This window comes from Poecilia reticulata, linkage group LG1 (assembly GCF_000633615.1).
Source record: "Poecilia reticulata strain Guanapo linkage group LG1, Guppy_female_1.0+MT, whole genome shotgun sequence".
Lineage (NCBI taxonomy): Eukaryota > Metazoa > Chordata > Actinopteri > Cyprinodontiformes > Poeciliidae > Poecilia > Poecilia reticulata.
The window spans coordinates 2,654,294-2,675,951 of record NC_024331.1 but is presented as its reverse complement, the minus strand read 5'-3'; the positions used below and the strand labels follow the sequence as shown (position 1 = coordinate 2,675,951).

The 21,658-nt window shown below is 40.8% G+C and overlaps 1 protein-coding gene across 2 annotated transcripts in view; it reads left to right on the top strand.

Annotated features, from left to right (window-relative positions):
* The window catches only part of tll1 (tolloid-like 1), a 55,149-nt gene that overhangs the window by 20,179 nt on the left and 13,312 nt on the right, over positions 1 to 21,658 (top strand). For both annotated transcript variants that reach the window (XM_008403067.2, XM_008403001.2), the window contains 15 exons: positions 5,459 to 5,581; positions 5,716 to 5,793; positions 6,358 to 6,531; positions 6,628 to 6,745; positions 7,717 to 7,895; positions 9,518 to 9,623; positions 10,201 to 10,325; positions 12,125 to 12,240; positions 12,379 to 12,481; positions 14,282 to 14,398; positions 14,629 to 14,774; positions 16,549 to 16,744; positions 16,975 to 17,100; positions 19,683 to 19,843; positions 19,967 to 20,147. In XM_008403067.2, the coding sequence (XP_008401289.1) occupies positions 5,459 to 5,581; positions 5,716 to 5,793; positions 6,358 to 6,531; positions 6,628 to 6,745; positions 7,717 to 7,895; positions 9,518 to 9,623; positions 10,201 to 10,325; positions 12,125 to 12,240; positions 12,379 to 12,481; positions 14,282 to 14,398; positions 14,629 to 14,774; positions 16,549 to 16,744; positions 16,975 to 17,100; positions 19,683 to 19,843; positions 19,967 to 20,147 (2,049 nt within the window). The remainder of the gene's footprint in view (positions 1 to 5,458; positions 5,582 to 5,715; positions 5,794 to 6,357; positions 6,532 to 6,627; positions 6,746 to 7,716; positions 7,896 to 9,517; positions 9,624 to 10,200; positions 10,326 to 12,124; positions 12,241 to 12,378; positions 12,482 to 14,281; positions 14,399 to 14,628; positions 14,775 to 16,548; positions 16,745 to 16,974; positions 17,101 to 19,682; positions 19,844 to 19,966; positions 20,148 to 21,658) is intronic.

Genomic DNA, 21,658 nt, shown 5'->3' with positions numbered 1-21,658 from the left:
ATTAACTTTTATACGAAATAATAGTTCAATAAACCATTAGTCTATTTGTCAAATCTCAGATCTTACAAGGTGCTAAATCAAGTCATTTGATTCCAACATGATCACCAATGCAGAAATCCTTCTTAGAGTTGAACAGAGCCAGTAGAAGAAGGTTTATGGATCTGCTGTGATTGTTTCCTGGAGCAACTTCCACTGGCTGCTGTTTCCAAGCCAGGACAGGTGGAAGAGCTTCCAGCATAAAGTCGGTTCATTTTGGATTAATTATGTCTTCATAAATCCTTCGGTAAGAGTTGTTTATTTGACTAAATGAACTGCATTTATTTCCACTTGTACTGCAGGTGCAGACACAAGCACCAAATGAGCTTCTCCTGAAGTGTGTCAAAAAAATGTCAAATTAATACAAAATCCTAAAAGTTATAGAGGTGCTAGTAACATGCTCTATGGCTTTTAAACCGGTTAATAAGTTCATGCATGAACCAGTATCTCCACGACCATGTTCAACATATTCAGTACTCTAAAGCCGCTTTCGCACTGCACGGAACGGTACGGTATGGAACGGTACGGTATGGAACGGTACGGTATGGAACGGAACAGTTCCAGCCCTGTTGTGTTCGCATTACACTGAGGGCCATCGAAGCGGTACCGGACGTCATTATTTTTGAAACTAAACAATGGTTTCGATGTAGCGGCCGGCTGTACTCATTCATCAGCGAGTAAGCGGAGGAAAAAAAACCCTCATCATTAGACCAGGTGATTGCACTATATTGAGACAAATCCATTGCTAATTAAAACTAATAATGAACATATTGAAAAGAGCACTCTTTACAAAATAAAATACAGTTTAGTGAGAGCCAGCTGTCAACGGAAAATCAACGTCTGACTCTATAACAACCAGCGGCCAATCAGCTGCTGGTTCTAAGCAGAACCGCTTGGCCGGCCCGATTGGAACCACAGTTCTTGTGGTTCCATGGGGCCGGGTGGAACCGGTCGGAAGTTGTAATGCGAACATGCTGGGATCCGTTCCGTTCCGTACCGTACCGTACCGTACCGTTCCGTGCAGTGCGAAAGCGGCTTAACAGTAAAAGCTGCCGTGTTTTCGATAGGTTTAAAAAAAAAAATGTTTATTTACGACTATAAAGGGAGAATAGAACTGTCTGACTCAAAGTTACAGCTGTGAAAACACAAAGCAGTTAAACTATTACTTATGTCTCTTTGTGAGCCTTTTGGTGCATGGCTGTATCTCAAATCTGCCATAAAAATGTCTAACGTGACATATTTATTCCATAGTAAATGATTTTAGGACTTTTGATTTAGAATGTGGGTTATTGATGGTGGTGAATGGAAGGTGAAACCGTCAAACATGTGCAGTTCTGAAGCTTCATATGCAACATTTGTTCTTGGTTCCTGGAGTTCTCATTCATTATAAACCATCAGCCTCTAAGACATCAGTGGGATGTGACTTCAGAGGAAAGGCACAGGGACAGTACTGTGCATTTTCCAGGCCACTTTGCAATTTATAGCAAAAATGCTGTCTGTATCAAACATGACTCCAAAGAAATTTGACTTTGTAATTTAATGCCTTATATTGGGCCTCTGTCTCTTTAAGAAGAAGCATACAGAGAGAGAAAGAGAGAGAGAGAGGGATCCTCTCGTTTTCATCTCTTTTCTCTTGCTGATGGTCTCTGTTGTTCTTTAAGCCTGGGGCCTGAGATAACCATGGTAGAAGGTTTATTTTGTGTCCTGTGAGCCATTTCTGTGTTGTTCCCTCCACATGTTTTAGCTCATTATCCAGTAATTACCCATTGTAATTAATTATCCCCCCTCCCAAACCAAAAACAGAGCAACAGCTCCTCCTCCATGCTTAACAATGGGAATGAGATGCTTCTCTAGATATTTATCCTTCGCTACACAGCAGACCTGCCTGGAGTGTTTGTTACTGAAAAACTCAAAGTCTCCTCTGACATTGGCACACAACTCCTAGTAAAAACCCTCACAAAAACTCAGCATATGTCTGGACTGAGAAGGCTTTTTCCTGACAATTAGCATGTAGAGGAAGTTTAATGGTTGTAATGACCCTAAAACATCACTTTTTGCTGAAGTTCTCAAACAGTGATTTTTTCCCACCTCAGTTTATCATCCTCCTTGGTGTGTGTGGCAGCAAGCTGAACAGGGTCCTCGTTCAGTCGTTTGAAAGGCGGCTGATTTAACCTTGCCTCTGTGTCACTTGAGATTTTTCTAAGATCTTTTTTTTTTAACACAGGACTTTTTTCCATGGAGTAAAAACTCAGGTGTAATGTTCCCCTGAATTCCATTTTTAAGCATAAAATTATGCAATTGTAATAAAATGGAAATGTATTTTTCACACCTGTTAAGATAAGGCCATTGAGCATAGCATTAACCTGCACTTTACCCGTTGTTACAAACTGTTGATTAGTCCAAGATTCCTTCAGCTACATCCTGCTCTAAGGAAATCTGTTCACATCCTGTGCGAGAAATTAATTCTGTGAATTATAACTTTGAACGTAAGTAAGCCTGCGTGGCTCACATTCAAAGTTATGTCAGAAGCAGATTGCGGAGACGGGGAACAGGTAGAGAGAATTAGGAAGGCAGGATGGAAGTTTTTATGGGTCATTAATGAGAGCAGCTTTCCGGAAAAGTCCTACACATGACCTGATGTCAGACCACTGTAAGACCACCGACCTGGTGGCTCAGTGTGTGCATTTTTGTGTGGTGTGTAAGTAAGCAGTGCAACTGGCTAAGCTGGTCTAAGCTCCAGCTGATGTGAAACACAAGTTTCTCAATGTGCATAAGAAAGTTTAAAGTGAGACCCCATGCTGCTGCATGACAAGGTTTCTGAAAGTCAGCAAGTTGCTGGACTTCAAGACATCATTACAGTCACAGGCAGTGGCCAAAAAATGGAGCGCCTCATTTTGAAGTCAATTAGTTTTAGTTTGTAGGGTTTTATAGAATTTATTATGATTAGAAATTAGAACTGAAATCAGATGGTGGCAGCATATTTATTCACTTCACCTCAGACATTCACCACACAGGACCTCTGGTACAATTCAAAATGAGAGGACCAACATAAATCATTTACTGTAGCAAAAAGATAAATAAAAAATCTAACAAAAATCTAATCAGAAAGTCATTTTATTAAGAGCTGAATATTCTGAATGTGTAAAGTATGCCTGAAACACTGTTTCTTTTCAGACCTGGAAGAAAAAACATCAAATAATTCAATAGACAGGAAAGAAACGTGAATTTATGGCATTTTTTTCTTTAAGAGTGAAAATATAAATGGTTCAGCATGTGGGTCAGCTGCAGATCTTTGCTGCATATCTCCCCTCTTCTCTTTCTGCCTGTTTTCTTAACTTTAACTGATATTTCCAAAAAGGGTACAAACACTTCTAAATCTAGCTTGATCAATGGGTGAAATAGAGCAACTTTGCTGTTCAGCCTTCCTGTTGTCTGCTGAATGTCTTGCTCTCTCTCACATTCTCTGAAAAATACATTTTCAATTTTCAATCTAAATTATTCAATAGAAAATTCAGCTGGAGAATCTGTAATACATAAGCACACTGCTACTTCACACGCCATTGGCTGGAACCATTTATGCTCCTCTAAGCTGATTGGCTGAACCCCTAAGATAGGATATAAATACTATAGATTTTAGCTAGTAGTGTTAAGATGGTTGCATATTGTGTGTGAGTATGGATGTATATACTTAAACATATGTAAACCCAGATAAAATGGAAAATTAATTAACCTTATTTTTATTTTTGATTTGATTTATTAATGAGGGCCCATTTGAAAATATTGTATTAGTTTATATGGAAGGAGTTCATAAGTTTCTTACTTCTTCCTACTCCTTTTTGAGCATGTTAAGATTATTGTGATACAAAAATATGTTTTTTGCATTCCTTGTTCTTGTTCACAATTTTATACTACTATCATATTTGAAATAAATGAATAAATAAATATTGGGTTATATGTGCTTGAAGTAATGAAATAGTCAGCCGCTGTCATTTCTGGAGGCAGTTTTTGGAGATTTTAAACTGGGTGATGACTTTTTTCTACTTTTACTTGAATAAAGTCAGTCAGGCCTGCGTATAATTTTTTTATGTCTGTACCCACCTCTGCATGTCATCTGTGAACATGAGTATTAGCTTGTTTTCCATCAGGCGGTCATGTTTATGTATATTTTTTGGAAGGCAGCAGTTTGGCCAACACAGATCCTTTTAAAAAGTGTTTACTCCAGGAGTCGTGTGGACTGCTTTCTCTTATGTGGGACAGTTTCTGTATCCTATATCCCTGTGAACTGAGGCACATTGTATTAACCTAATCAAAGGAATTTAGACCTTCTCACAATAAGTGTTAGTAGGTCAGTCTAGGTCAGATCGAATAAATCCAAGCCTGAACAACCTTAAGAGTCTTAAGGCCAGGCAGATCTTAATCCATTCTCAGATATTCACGTGTTGGCTATTATTACAAGCAGGTTTTAAGTGAGTCAGCTTCTTTTCAGTGACATAGTTGACTTTCAACTAAATAACTATAGTTTGTTTGCAATAGGCACTTGATAAAACAAAAGATGGCTGTGGCTCTTTGTTGACCGGCAGAAATCAGCACCGACTCTCTGCGGCCTGGCAAGGACAAGTGGTCAGAGAAAATGAACTGATGAAGTATCTTAGTAATAATATGATTTCTAAGAAAAATAGAAGTAGGAAACAAATACTAATAGCAGTAGTTGAAGTCATTTCATATTTCCGAAACAGTCTCTTTTCAAATGAACTTCATCAAAAACAAGTGACTCTTTAAAAACATTTATTGCCATTGTATTAAGGCCATTGGAATAAATATTATGATATGAATTCATGTGAGAATTCAAAGCACTTTTAAACACTCACTTTTAATCTTTGGCTTTCATCTTTGCTAAAGTTTGACATCTTAGGTTTTTATTAGGGCAGGATAACAAATCAATAACATACATATATATATAAAATAGGTCTCATAGAATTTTCAATAAATTCACTGAACTCCTGAACCGCACAGCATTCTGGGACATGTAGACAGAGGAAAGGCTTTAGATACTCAAACTCTCATGGCGAGCTAAGCAAGCTCAGTGGCATCCACTAACTCACTCACTCTTTGGTTACTTAGCAACAACATATTGAGTAATCGCGCAGTTTCAGTTTCAGTTTCAGTTTCAAGTTTCACCGTTTTTTTTATAACTGATAAAAAAAAAAACAATGGCGTGGAGGGAGAGGAGAAAATAATAACAACTTAAAACAGAAATGGTCACATCACAAGTTTGGCAGTATTTTGTATATTTAAAACAAAAAACTAATCAATAATTATCATTATCGACCGATATGAAATATGGCAGGTTTTACAGTCACACCACCAGTTCTGTTTTTGATGTTGACGCGTATGTTCAGCATTTTCTTCTACTTGCTTTCAGCTGTATTTTGGGGCGACATCGCCTTGGATGAGGAGGATCTGCAGATGTTTCATATCGACAGAACGATAGACCTCAAACAACACACACATGGGCGTTCACACTCCCGACAGGGACACACTTCAGGTGAGTGCCTTCTTTCAAAGCTGACTCACTCTCTTTTCACACATTTTCAGATTTGTTCAGAAGCTGCCGCATAGAAGCATAAAAGTAGACAAATATAAGTTTATGTTATGTGTTTTGCATGTCTTCATAATCAGGAGGCCTTGGGGAACATGAAGATGTGAAGAGAGGATCGTTATACCTTCTGCTGGAGAGAATACGCAGATTTGGCTTTGGTATGCAACATGAAATTCACCCTGACATTGACTCTTATTTTAGCGAGGGATACATGTCTTTTTTTCTTTTGTGCCTTTAATCCATAAAACTGGAAACTGTCTGACATGTTTTTCATTGTAAAATGATAAACCAGATTTGGATGGGCAGCGACATCTGTTCTAACATCATAAGTAATGCCTGTCCTTTCAGCTAGCCTGCACCAATTAGTAAACACCTGGTAAAACTGCCCATCTTCTGAGCTCATTGTAGGAGCTACTTCTCTACGAAATGCTGGTAAAAACATTGTTAAAGGGTTAATAGAGAAGCCATGTTGTTATGACTTCCTGGAGGTGGAGTTTCAGAAAGAGCAAGCGTTTCTTAAAGAGACAGACGCCCATCTTCAAGGCCTTAAATTACAAAGTCAGTTTTCTTTTAAGTCACATATATGAATCATTTTTATAACTAGAAGTGACATGGTTACTTGATTGTGCTACAAAATGTCCTGGTGGAAAAACTCTAGAACTGTAATATTTAATAATATGTAAAAATAATATAATGGCTTTTCTCACTTCACTCTAAATTAGACTACATCCCGAGGAATGAAAGCAAGGGAGCTGGTAGTTCAAAAAGCCAAACCTGGAAAGGTGGGAGTCCTAGTGAGGCAGCGAAGAGCCGTGTTCCTCGAGCGGCCACATCCCGAGCTGAAAGGATCTGGCCTGGGGGAGTTATCCCCTACGTCATCGGAGGAAACTTCACTGGTAACAACTCCGCTCAGCCGCTCAACCCTCGCCACGCAGCCGCGTTAATGCACACTTAATTGTGTAAAGGTAGGATGTAAAATGTGTGTGTTTTAGGTAGTCAGAGGGCCATGTTCAAGCAGGCCATGCGTCACTGGGAGAAACAGACATGTGTAACTTTCATTGAAAAGACGGATGAGGAAAGCTACATCGTCTTCACCTACAGACCCTGCGGGTAAGACTGGAAGACGTCTTTGTATGTCTTGGATAGTGTGCTTGGCTCTGTGCGTGTGTGTGTGGGTGTGTGCGTGTGTGCGTGTGGTGTGTGTGTGTGTGTGCATGCGTGTGTGTGTGTGTGTGTGTGTGTGTGTGTGTGCGTGTGCGTGTGTGTGTATGTGTGTTTCTAGGGTTCACTAGTGACCTTGTCACAGTGAGAGACGATATGGTCACTCAACAATGGCTTTGCTTTCCTTCCTGTCCTGCTCCTGTTTCCCCATCCCACCAATCACGGGACTCGGTTTTAAGTGTTTGTATGTTCGGGCAGTTCTTTTGTTCCGACTCGGCAGAAGTGCATTGTTCTGTCGAGTGGCAGCATGGTGGGGTCAGAGTGTGTTTGGACAGCAGTGACACTTCACTCACTGGATGTTGTGAGTCGTGATTCTTTACAGTGACTGAGGATATTAGGGTTGATTGTATCAAAAAAAAAAAGAAAAATGGTGAGCAGACTGCTGGAAAGCAGGACATCCAGCTCTGTGTACCATATGGAGTATTGATGTTTGTGAGAGAACTACCAAAGCCTCATCCTAATTCTTATAGTTTAAATTTTAATCTATTTAGCTCCACTGGTAAATATTGTGTATCTATTTTTCTACGTTATCTATTCGTGTTTGTGTTGCAACCTGGCTCCTGATCCTCACCATGCAATCAGCTCACTGGATAACTTTAATCAGATTTGTTAGCCTGGCACCGATGACCGCAATAATCAGGGAAAAAAAATGAATCAGGTTCTCTGTTCAGTGTACAAGTGATTATTCATGTAAGCTTAGAAAACTGCAGTTTTATGGTATTAATATGATTAAATATGAGCTTTCCACTGTGTTTATGAGTTCACTGTTGACTAACTGCATTTTATCCCCCCAAACCCCTCACTACTAAACCTGTGTTTAAATGCCTCCTTGCTGTGAACTTCATACCAATCCATCACAGGTGTTGTTCCTACGTGGGTCGTCGTGGCAACGGACCCCAGGCCATCTCGATAGGGAAGAACTGCGACAAGTTCGGCATTGTGGTTCATGAGCTGGGCCATGTCATCGGCTTCTGGCACGAACACACTCGGCCCGACCGTGACGATCATGTGACCATAATCCGGGATAACATCCAGCCGGGTGAGACTCATTACCGCAGAGACACTAACGTCTCAGGGCCGCTCAGGGTGCCGCCTATTTATAGGCAACCCCAGCGGTCACAGGAGGCAGGCACGGCTTGCCTCGGGTTCGTGCTCACGCCTGGGTTCCAGCAGGAGGTGTGAATGGATCTCCTAATGACTGTGAAGGCCCCGAGACGACCGTCTGTCACATTTCCACAAACACACCTCTGCTCTGTCACACAGCCAGACAGCTTCAAATTACTGGTCAGCAGATTTATTTAGAAGCATCACCACTTTAATCCCACCGCCCTCCACCCTTCTCATGCTCTGAGTTCCTCACCTACACATAATACTGATGCAGCTTCTCTGCAGAGTTTAGTTTATTTTTTTGTTTTGTTTATCATTAGGAATGCACCAATAAATCGACCAGCTTATAAATTCCCCCCAATTTCCCTAATTTTGGGAGATTGGTGATCACTTGATGCTTAAATGTGAAGCCGATTCTTATCCGCCAACCTTATTTATCTCTCAAAGGTCTAAAAATCAATTGGCTTTTTTAAATTCTTAAGCCAATTGTCCTCTTTTGCTTTGCTGTGAGAGAGGTTTGACCGACTGGTCGTTTGCAGTTAACAATAGTCACATCACCACTGTTGCCAACTCACAGACTTTCTTACCATATTTAGCAACATTTAAGACACAATAAAGTCAGAATCGGCCAAAATCAGAATCGGCAGGTCAGGCCAGAAAACTGCAATTGGTGCACTCTGGTTTATCAGCCTCTGACAGACAAGCATTTGTTGACAATCAAATGATTTAATTCTGTTTTTCAAACAGCAACTTCACAATTTTAAAGGCAAAGTAGACAATTTATTTTAACAGAATAATTATTTGCAGATGTCAGGTGTACCTCAATGAAAGCAACATGGAGCTGTACCTGAAAAAAAAAACTTAGCTCCAAATTTCAGAATGAATCAAATCAATTACAGCTTGAGCAAAACTAATAAAACTAGCTGTAAGAAATGACTAAATTTTTCAGCGTACTTTAACATCCTTGACCTCTTTTTGCCTTGCCTTTTCTGTTTTTCCATTTTTGTCAACTTTTAGCAGATGGTATTTTTCCATCGTAACCTGCGTAACAGATAATCTGGTGAATAAAAACGTGTTTGTCCTATGTGCAACTTAATTGTGTCGTAATAAATATCATAAATAAGGCAGAAATCTTTGTTAAATACATACACATGATGCAAAGAGCTATTTTAGATCTGCCTCTGCATTGACGTTTACAATTAGGACAGGAAAACTCATATTTCACTCTTACAAATGACTTGGCAAATTATCTGCCAGTTTAAAGGCCGTGTAATGTACAGACACATCACTGGTTCATCCTGTGTGTTTAGAAGCATCTGTATGTCAACTTGTCCCGACCTTAAAAACTGTGATTCAGAGGTTGTCCTAAACCAATTTTTGCATCATATCAGAAAAACCACATTAAAACACTTCACTTAAACTGGATCATTATTGGAGGTTAGCTGTGATAAAAGTATTTTAAATGATAATGTAATTAACTTTGATCTAATATTTCTACGATTTGACAATCGAGTATCAGCTCTGTTTGGTGAAAATGTATCTGTGTGTGTGCAGGTCAGGAATATAATTTCTTGAAGATGGAGCCAGGGGAGGTGAACTCTCTTGGAGAAGCGTACGACTTTGACAGCATCATGCACTATGCCAGGAACACCTTCTCACGGTAACAGCTCCAGCGTCTTGGCAGCTCCATGGTTTGTTTTTGCAGCAGTATGTAATGTTCACAAAAACCTTTTTTTTTCATATTTGTTAAAACTGCCATTGCCACAGCAAAATGATAATTTGAATAAATATGTAAAAAGCATTTTTTTGTAAAAGCTACATGCTGCAGATTAAATTGTTTTTTTTGTGTAGAAATGCCATGTTTTGCTAAAATGTAAATTAAATCCTTAAAAATATTTATCCCCAAAACTTTGTTGTTTTATTATCTTTTAAAATTGTATGTTTCATTTCCTATTGGAAATAAAAAAATATATATATATAAAATTTTGAAATCTAAATGGGCCAGTAGTATGAATAATTCTGGGCTGTATATGATTTAATTCCCTGCAAAAGCAGTGTGCTGTTGAAGTTAGAGTCGAACGAAGTGCTGCTTGCTGCACTGATATGAATTCCAATAAATGTTCCCAGTTCCTGAAATTAGAGGATTTATTTTGACCAGAACATCTTGCATTTTACCGTCCTGATGACACATTTATGTTCTGTGGTGGAAAACCGAACGTTCGCTTTCTTCCCTGCAGTGGGATGTTCCTCGACACAATACTTCCGTCCAGGGACGAGAACGGCGTCCGGCCAGCTATCGGCCAGAGAACCAGGCTCAGCAAGGGAGACATCGCACAGGCAAGGAAGCTGTATAGATGTCCAGGTATTGATGCAATTATGATGTTACTGCGTGTTTGGGTTTATGAACATGTTTATCGTTTTCAGCTAGGAAGCAAAAGATAATGGCACTTATTAATCTGTTGCACCTTTAACTCAAAATTCTCCTGTCTCTGAGGCACAGAGGTGGAATGTAGCAATCTGTTTTTCCACATGACCTTTCCAATTCGTCTTCACACGTCTCTAACACGCACACACACACGCACACACACACACACACACACGCACACGCACACACACACACACACGCACACGCACACACACACACACACACACACACACACACACATGCACGCATGCACGCAGGCTTATTCATACATTCAGTTCTTGAGCACACCCGTACAGATCTGGCATCATTCTGCTCCCTTGTGAGGAGTTCCTGACATGATCTGGAGCTGCTCACTGAGTCGGGGTGCAACGCTGTAAATGCTGTTTGTAAATGGTACCAAATCTCTCAGCCCACACACACCCACACACGCAGTCATGTTTTCGTGTCTTGTGGAGACTTTACATTAACTTATATTCATTTTCTACAGCCCACCCCTTACCTTCACCCTAATCCGATCCCTAACCATCACATACCTAACCCCTAACCCAAAAATAGCATTTCCTGTCATAAGGAACAATAAAATGTTCCCACAAGGAGCAGTGGTCCCCACAACCCCACATTATAGACAGAAATAGGTTTCCACAAGGATATAGAAACCTAGTAGTACACACACACACACGCACACATACACACACTTTATAAACAATAGCTGTGCTTTCATTTACCATATAAATGCACAACTTGACATTTAGAAAATCAATTTGCTCAATGGAAACACTGCAATTTCGGAAAAAAAATAATTCTGTTTGTAGATAGAAAAGTTTTGGCGCTGGGATGACGTGTTTTTTTTTTTTTTATTGACCATATTGAAATCGGTTTATTTCGTAAAACTGCAATTGGAAACACATTTTTTCACATCACATGAGTCACATGACCAACATGTTGCCACTGGCGAAAACCACAAAGAAGACGATAACAGGAAATAGTTGGAGGATGATGTCACAGCATGATTTTTAACAACTTGTCATGGGAATAAACTTATTCACATGTGATTTTACTTGTGTTTCTTATTTAATTGAAACGCTATATATTGCGAGATAGTGTTTTTTGTTTTTTTTTACATTAGCGGAATATTGACAGTTTTGCGCACATTTGTAATAGGAATGCAGCTAATGATGCAGTATTAAATGATAAGTTGCATCTTTATTGCGTTTTGTGAATGAATTGGTGCTTTCTGTGTTGATTTCTCCTCTGCTTGAATATTATGTCGCCCATAAATAGCAAGTTCAAACAAGTGTGTCTCAGTGGAAGCTATAAATCGATATGATACTGAGAATGTATTAATGTATCCCAGCTGGAAACAGATACAACTTGAACCTCTTAAGGTCATACTAGGGCACTACCATATGCATTGACAGATGAACTGAGCCCCAGGGCATTGTGGGGGAAAAAGACAGCATGCATGATGGGACAGGAGGGGCACGTTTGGCTAACTTCCTTTTGAGAGACAGCAGCAGCGTTATGCTCCGAATGAAAACCAACAATGGTCAGATCATTTGCCCAGAATGCCCGACTCAGCTGTTTTACATTTGTCAGATGTCCACAGAGTGACAAATTACAAGACGCATATAGTATGTGTTCACATCCAGTAGATTACCGTTTTACAGAGGAATGTTGAATTCAGAACACAAACAACCCAGCCGCTGACGCTCAGCTTCCTTCTGGGTGTGTTGCAGCTTGTGGAGAAACCCTTCAGGAATCAACCGGTAATTTCTCCTCACCTGGTTACCCCAACGGATACCCCTCATACACTCACTGTGTCTGGAGAATATCTGTCACTCCTGGAGAAAAGGTGCACACACACGCACACACACACCAAAACACAGTAAAAATTAGAGCGTGATGACAGATTGATGCTGTCTTCTTTCACTGCTCCGTCACTGATCCCAATGTCTACAGTAACTAAAGGAGCTTTCATTTGATCCTCCAGATTGTTCTCAACTTCACTACCATGGACCTGTATAAAAGCAGTCTGTGCTGGTATGATTACATCGAGGTCCGGGACGGATACTGGAGGAAGGCTCCACTGCTCGGTAAGACCTGTGAGAAAGAGAGAGAAACTGGAGCCATTTTCTTCCAGATGTAATGAAATTTGTCTCAGCTCCCGAAGAAACGACTTTACAGCCCAAAACACAGCGCTTTCATCTGACTTTTTAGGTTTTGATCAGAAACTAAACAACACACAGGTAAACAACACACAGGCTCCAACTCGACTGTTTGTCAATGCAACACCCGACTAGCAAGATCAAGTATTCATGTGAGAGTGTGTACCAGAAATCCTTGCCAGTGTAAACTGCTTAAAGGGACAGTATGATGTATTTTCTGGAGATATACCACCAGTTTCTACCACCGTTGCACTGAGATGTAGCTCAGCTGATGTACAGTTCCACCAGGTGTTTGCTAATTGGAGCTGGCTAGTCTGAAGGAGCTGAGGGGGGAGGGGGAGCAGGAGTCACAGGGAGGGCCGCTCAGTGAGCTATAAGCTCCTAAGCTTGGAGCTTCTCCCCAGGTGTTTTGCACAGCTGAATGGTTGCCTCGGGAGATTAAAGGATTTCTCAAACATGAATGAAAGAATCAAAGTAACACTACAGGTATGCTTTTGATGCGGGGATAATATTATAACACTATAAAGATTAAAAAAAAGTACATTTTTCATAATACTGTCCCTCTAAAGCTGTTTGACTTTTGAGGTCCTACCATAGTAAATACCCTACTTTTTTGGTGAGTACAGGGTTTATTTAGTTTATATTTCCCCCCAAAGCGGATATGTTTTACTTTGCCACTGTGGCTCACTTCCTGTCTCAGCAAACTGCTGTGTTGCTCCGACCTAAGTAGACCTCAGGTCCATCTTGGTCAGAGAGTCAGAGACCAAGTTGTAGGGAATCGTGAGGGATCTGCGACCTTAACGTGTTTCATTTGCTGCGTACATCATTTGACTTGGTTTTCCGCTGGATCAGAGGACAAAATAGATCCGATTTGTTTTGAGCATAAGGACTGTCTAATAATGATTACTTCCTTACAGGCAGTTCATGGAACATATGAAGTGGCTGCACATCACAGCATAAACCAATATGAATCAGCAGACATATACGAAAACATATCATTGTCAAGATTTTCCACATTTTTACTTCATGAAGGATGCTGAAAGAAATAAAATTAAATAATTTTGATAAAGAAATTGAAAGTTGAAAAATGTCATAGGGATTGGCAAAAAGGAAGTTATTGAGGTAGATACAGAGCAGAAAAGAAGGTAGAACTGATAACACACTGTTGGATGAAGGGACATGTCCAGGAGAAAATGTTTTGAATTTTTTTAGTTATTGGCCTGGCAGGGCAAAGATAATTTAAGTTAAATTGGGCTTATAAGGGGGCTGCACAGTGGCGCAGTTGGTAGAGCTGTTGCCTTGCAGCAAGAAGGTTCTGGGTTTGACTCCCGGCCCGGGTCCCCCTGCATGGAGCCCGCATGTTCTCCCTGTGCATGCGTGGGTTTTCTCCAGGTACTCCGGTTTCCTCCCACAGTCCAACAACATGACTGTCAGGTTAATTGGTCTGTCTAAATTCTCCCTAGGTGTGAGTGTGTGTGCATGGTTGTTTGTCCTGTGTATCTCTGTGTTGCCCTGCGACAGACTGGCGACCTGTCCAGGGTGACCCCGCCTCTCGCCCGGAACGTCAGCCGGAGATAGGCACCAGCAACCCYCCCTACCCCACCAAGGGACAAGGGTGTACAGAAAATGGATGGATGGATGGATGGATGGGCTTATAAGGGAAAAACTTCTTATAATCAGTTCTTAAAGTGATTTTATTGATTTTTATTTTCTATTTGTGATTCTCAGGCAGGTTTTGTGGAGACAAAATCCCTGATGTCTTGATCTCAGCCGACAGCAGGATGTGGATCGAGTTTCGCAGCAGCAGCAATTGGGTGGGCAAAGGCTTTGCTGCTGTTTATGAAGGTAGCAGCTCCTATAAATTAATAAATCACCCGGACAAATTGCTGGTTAACATGCATATGCATTCGTATGCAGCATAATCTTATGTTTGATGATTAAACATGCCTGGTTTTTGAGATTAGCTCCATTACTCATGGTGCAGAGAGAATGTTTCAGGTCTCTGCGATCAGCAACGGTTGATGCTAACTCATCCTGTCCGTCTCTGCCTGCTGTGATTCTGTTTTTCTGTTCAGCCATCTGTGGAGGGGAAATTACCAAGGACTCTGGGCAAATTCAGTCTCCCAACTACCCTGATGACTACAGGCCCTCCAAAGAGTGCGTGTGGAGGATCACTGTGTCGGAGGGATACAATGTTGGACTTAGCTTCCAGGCCTTCGAGGTGACCCACTCTCTCTGTCTCTGTGTGTGGGTGTGTGTGTATTTGTGTGTTTCCAAGTGTGTGTGCGTGTCACTGTGTGCATGAGTTGGGAAAGTCTGGGTCAAATTTCACGCTCGTATTGTTGCTAGAAAGGTAGTAAAGGTTCCAGTGGATGATGTGTGTGAATCTGGGGTTAAATCCCATAGTTCAGATTATTCTCTCCATGTTTGTTGCTGTATGCTGCTGTTGCATCAATTACTTCCTCTGCTTTACAAACAGCAGCTGTGACTGTGTAAAAGTCGGTGTTCTTTCTTCATTAAAATGTGAAAACCTAGTCCTTGTTTCAACCACTTTTGATAATTGTATGGACAAATGTTCAGGGAGAAATTTGTGTCCACAAGTGTTCATCAGTGCATCACATAGGAATTAGCTGTGCAGTCCTGACTTTCCTGTAGACATATTTAGTTTGAAACAAGCCCCTCCCACACTTGTTGACTTTAGGGAAGATCCACTTGTAAAGTCCTGATTGTGTCAGTAGCGGTTTCCATTACAAATGTGTGCAAATCTTTGTCTATGTTTTGGTAATGTTGAAAAAACACGATTTGGATATTGCGGTGCTTCCATTAAATAAGAAATAAAATCAAAATCACGTTAATAAGCTAAGTCACACGATAAGTCATTAAAAATCACAGTTACATGATACATATCATAACTCAGTCATGGTGCTGGTGCTCATCATCTATCATCCATGAGAGGAAACACTGATGTCTTATTCAGGCGTTGGAGCGACAAGCCCCGCCTTGTATGTGGTGCTTTGGGAAAACTGTAATTGGAGATTTTACAGAAGAGTTATGGCTTCAATATGTTGGAATGGCACAACTTTTTATGAACTGTGATGCTGGGAGAGCTCTGGTGGGACCAGCTGCACATTGTCTGGAAAAAACAAAAACAAAACCATCATCTTTCTACCACCACTTCCTGTTGTCTTCTTTGTTGTTTTCTCCAGTAGCAACATCTGGCTGTTGATCACTTGCAATGTGAAAGAAGTGTTACCATTGCAGTTTTGTGAAATACATCAATTTCAATACAACTGAAGACCCATCTTATCTTAATGCCAAAGCTGTTTATTGAAAAAAATGAGCTTTTTCAAAATTAGCATGTTTCCATTAAGTAAATGTATCTTCATCATTTCAATTTGCGCAATTGTATGAATAGTGGAAATGCAGCTAGTAATGTGAAAATTGAATTTAACATTGAAAAGAAAAGTCGGAAAACTTGGCTAGAAAAGATGCTTTGACTTTCTGAGACATCCTGAGGACACCTGCAGCATAACGAGTGACGCAGTGTCAAACTGTGACGCAGTGTGTTACACTTCACTCCTTATAGGTGTAGAAAACTACAGATTGTTATTTGCTGTCAGGATTGGGCTAACTGTGCATCTCTGCCGTGGAGTAATTATGTGGAGCCTTTTACTTCAGTTGGTCATTTTACATAAATGCTCTCAGCAGTTATTACAGAAACTCCTTGATTTTTCTCCCTTCCAATCATAAAAACTGCAAGTATTTTTTTCCATTTCACAGCAATGATTAATCTATATAAAGCAAATAAGGTAGAAAGTTTGAGCCATATCAGCTAATAAATGGCGCACTGATGATGACTGTGACACTCCAAGAGTCTCACTGAACACGTGTGTGTGTGTGGGTGTGTGCGTGTGTGCGTGTGCGCGTGTGTGCGTGTGTGTGTGTGTGTGTGCGTGCGTGGGGGCACGCGTGTGTGTGTGACTGTGTTTGTGTAGATCGAGAGGCACGACAGCTGCGCCTACGACTACCTGGAGGTTCGGGATGGCCCGCTTGAAACGAGCCCGCTGATTGGCCGTTTCTGTGGCTACGACAAACCTGAAGACATTCGCTCCACCTCTCACACTCTGTGGATGAAGTTTGTCTCTGACGGGACGGTGAACAAGGCTGGCTTCGCTGCCAACTTCTTCAAAGGTGAGGGAGCTCAATAAAGGCGGTCAGTGAGTGTTTTTCTCTTCAATTTTTTTTCATGGATTTATTTATTGTCCTCTTTCCTCTTTCAGTCACCCTAATGCCACCAGTCTTGCTGTATTTAATGAATTTACAGTGAAACTTCTTGTCTCGCCGTACCTGTTAGTTGTTTTTTTCCCATGTGGCTTTTCTCTCCAAGGCTTTTCACATGAATTTTGACTCGTGTGTTCCAGAGGAAGATGAGTGTGCCAAGCCAGACAATGGTGGATGCGAGCAGAGGTGTGTAAACACTCTTGGCAGCTTCAAGTGTGCCTGTGACCCTGGCTACGAACTGGCTCCTGACAAGAAGAGCTGTGAAGGTAACAATGAGTGTGTTTCAGCATTTCTTAGATCATAAGGCTCATTTTTCCAACAAATATTACGTTGTGAGGACCTATTGCTACTTATGGGCCCCAAAACCCCAATCTGCATAACAAGAAGTTTTAGTTTTGGGGGTTATGTTTAGGATTTTCATGATGTGAATTGAGTTTATGTTAGGTTTAGAGTCAAGCATGTACTGATAATGGTTCAGTTTGGGGTAAGGGTCAGAGTCAGGCAGTTAGGCTGTAGAGATGAATGAAAAATGAATGGAAGTCACTGCAAAGTCCTTTGAAGTTAGAAAAACATAAAATGTGCGTGCGTGTGTGTGCGCGCGCGCGCGCGTGTGTGTGTGTGTGTGTGTGTGTGTGTGTGTGTGTGTGTGTGTGGGTGGGTGGTGTGTGTGTATGAGGGACTGAGAATGTTCATTCTTGTTCACAGTGTTTTGTGTTTTATGCCAGTTTGACTCAGAAACATCCAAACAGCTTCCATCAACAGGAAAAACACGCAAGACAAATCAAACAAGGAAAAGGACTTTTATTCCCACGATGTAGACCATCTGCCAAAAGAACCAAACAAATATCATTCAACAGAGAAAATGGTGCATTTTAAATATATCAGCTGTATAATTACTTCTGGGAAAATTTTCTTACAGGATTTATGTTTGCATGTTTAAAGTACTTAAAGTGACTTTAAGTACTTTATTATAAGGAATTGGTTAAACAGAGTCAGTCAAAACATCAACATTTAATACGATTCCTGTCAAACTTGTTGATTTGATAATGACACTTTCTTTGTACGCATGTACTCTGGACAAACTTAACTTAAAGTAAAAAGCTTTCAAATTTAATTTGCAATTCATTGAATGTTCTTCATTTTGTGCTACACATATGTGGCTTTGACACATGTTTAAACGTATAGAAACGGTTAAAGTGGCAGTATGTAACTTTTATTTAAGAAATTGTTCTTTTACATATATGTTAAAACGTCACCATACCGTGAAAGTTTTACATGAGATAGATAACCAGTGAAAACATCAAGCTCTCCTGGCTTCTGCCAGTGGTAGACAGTAGAAATGCAAGTTGATTGAATTTCCATTGGAAATTTTCTTCACCAGTTTGTTTTCGCAGATTGTTCTTTTATGGAAGGTTGAATGTGATTTGTGAAGTGTTTTTTTTCTTCACGTTGAAAGACTCTATAAAAAGTTTTTATACAGCACAGTCTGATGTTGTCAACTTTTTATATCTGGCTGCGAGCGTCCACTTCTGAATTCTTTTAGCTGTTTCCATCTTCTGTCACAGTAAACACTGGAGACCGAGGCTGTTGGGATTCATTCCAGTCTGAAGCAGCACACAGCTTCCATGGAGCTGAACAGACGTTGCGTTCTTCTTCGGGTCACGTGTCAGTCTCAAACCACCCCTCCATCTTGTTTTCTTCCTGCCCTTTTGAAACTGAAGGAAGAAATACTGTTCTGACTTTTTATTGGTTTTTTCGGCAAAGTTTAACCCTTGTATGTAGAAATGGGATCCGACCGACCCCACACACGCAAAACTTGTATCATTTACCATAGTCCTCTACGTTTGCCTCAGTCCTTGCACGCACAAGGGTTAAGCGAACATCATGACAATTTTTAATGAGCTGCTTCCTGGTGTTTTCTGTCGTTCTCCGGAGGATTTGTCTTGACTTTGAAGCTTTCTCTCTAAACTCCTTTTGCTAGTTTTCCTTGTAAATTCATTCAGTATTTTTTTCATTTGCAAGTATCTTTTCAGCCACAGAAAGCAACTTATTGTTTTTAAAATCAAAAGGTACTGTAAACCTAAGTCTGCCAGGAGTATGAATAATTTTGAGCCACCTGTATGTTAAAACTTAGTCACAAATCAATTGCATTCATTGTTTGAATTCTACCTGTTAATGACAATAAAACTAGAAACTTTATATTACATAAGTCATGTTTAGCAACTCTAAGCACAAATGTTATGATTTATCTTTTAAAAAGGAAAAGAAAAAAATCCCCCCAGTTTTTTTTTGAGGCAGTATAGAAGGTGGAATTTGATGTTTGAAGGAAGGAAAAGGAAAAAGAAAGGCAGCTCTGGTTTAGATTAAATCCTGCTGTTCTAGTGAGCAACATGGCAGCTGAGTTACCTCTTTCCTGTAGTCTGTCTCTTTGTTTTTGACCAGGCCCACCACAATTGTGTCACCTGCAATCCTAATAGAGGTTGCTGCTGTGCTGGGATGTGCAGTCATGAACATCAGAGGACTGAGCACACACCCTTGGGGCACCCCCATGCTTAGTGTGGTGGTACTGGATGTAGTGCTGCCAACCCGGACTGCTCATGGTCCAGTAGCCAATCACAGAAAGACATGTACAGGCCCAACCTCTCCAGATTCTGGATCAGTTATTGTGGGATGATGGTGTTAACTTTGACTTGTTTGCTTTTTTCTTGGGATTAAATGTAGAAAAATCAAACTGGACTAAACAGGGGAAATCACTGTAATGTCAGTATACCCTCAGTGCATTTCATGTACAAAAATAACCATGTTGCTCATTTCTGGGCCTGATTTGTTTACATCTGTGTGTTTTCAGCTGCCTGTGGCGGTCTTCTGTCCAAGCTGAATGGAACCATCAGCACTCCTGGTTGGCCTAAAGAATATCCACCCAACAAGAACTGTGTGTGGCAAGTGGTGGCCCCCACTCAGTACCGCATTTCCATGCAGTTTGAGGCTTTCGAGCTGGAGGGCAACGAGGTAACCGTGTCCGGGTGTTAGCGTGCAGATCGGCTGGCTGCAGGGCTTTTAGCAACACGCTAACGATTCCTTCTCCATCAGCGCTTTAAGACCCCAACGCGATCCTCGTGTGTGTGTGTTTAGGTTTGTAAATACGATTACGTGGAGGTGCGGAGCGGCCTCTCATCCGACTCTAAGCTGCATGGGAAATACTGTGGCACAGAGGTCCCCGAGGTCATCACCTCTCAGTACAACAACATGAGGATTGAGTTCAAGTCGGACAACACGGTTTCCAAGAAAGGCTTCAAAGCTCACTTCTTTTCAGGTAAAACTTGAGCACAAGTGTGTCTTTGGCAGAGTGCTTCGATTGAGCATCAAAATGCATGACTTGTTCTCACTTATGGATCGGTTTCCTGAGAATCTGGATCAATGAGTGATGAGCAGGAGGAGAGATTCCATCAGGACATAAAAGAGACGGAGAATTTTACACAATGAAGATGAAATGTCTTCATTATGTAAAATGTTACACAATGTCTTCATTGTGTAAATGTGCAATTTTTCTGTAAATTGCATATCAATTTACAGAAATCCAAGTTTGTAACATTTATTTTATACACTCTGTTAGAAAACAATTTTTTTTTCACCTAAAACCTTTTGTGGATGAGAAATATTAACAGAGATGAACTCATCATAAAATGTAATCAATTCAGTCAGGAGATCAGATTTCTCTAAATCACATTAGAATAAAAACCTGACCTTATTGAGAAAAATAGATGTCATTTTTTGATTCAGCAGTGCAAAATAATCCTAATTCAGTTGAAAAAACATAGACAACTTCCTACAGATATTTTTTATAACCCGGTGTTATCAGCATGAAATCATTCCATCCGTTAACATTGGGAGGCCAGACCAAGGCACTCCGTTCTCCTCTTCTAGACTGATTTCATTCAGTGGAACAACTGGTCGTAAATTATTTCAGGACCTTTTTAAATCCCTCATTAGACTCATAATCTGCTTCAGTCTTCCACCTGAAATGCCTCAGACAGCTCTTGGGTTCTCACCATGGTGCTCACACTCACTTCAACTGTCAGGAGCACACCAAAGCAAATGTCTGAGGTTTAAACAGGACAAACCTTTTTCTTCGTGCTACTTGCTGCTTCTTTCTGTCTCTTTTGCTCGCACTCAGCTCGGTAAGAAGGGTTTCATTCATCTGCCTTTAACCTAAAACTTGCTACAGAAAGCTTTGAAATTGACTGAATTATTCTGACTAAGTGATTTTATCTCCAAACTAAAAATTCTCGAGTCTGATTCAGTTGCATGCCGGTGTTATGTGTTTTCCAGGCTTGTAGCCAATTTATAACAACCTTCAGTTGTTATAAATTGCTGTATATGTGACACATAGTTTAAAAGAAATTCGACTGCACAATTTAATCCCTTGAAATAGGGCCTCTGTCTCTTTAAGAAACTCCTGCTCTTTCCAACACTCTGCCTTTAGGAAGTCACCACAACAACCCTTACAACTATTGTAAGCTATTAGGAGCGTTGCATTGAGATGTAGTTTGTATGATGAGCTCAGCAGACTCGCAGTTCCACCAGCAGTTAGCACTGTCTGCTAATTGCTGCTGCTAGTCTGAAGGAAAGAGCCACGCATGGTGGGGCGCGTCACGCCAAGTCATGCTGCGCCACGTCACACCACACCATGCCATGCCACGTCACACCACGCCACACCACGTCATACCACTCCACGTCACGTCGTGCCACGCCACACCACGCCACGCCATACCATGCCAYGCCACGYCACACCAYGTCATACCACTCCMCGTCACGTCGTGCCAC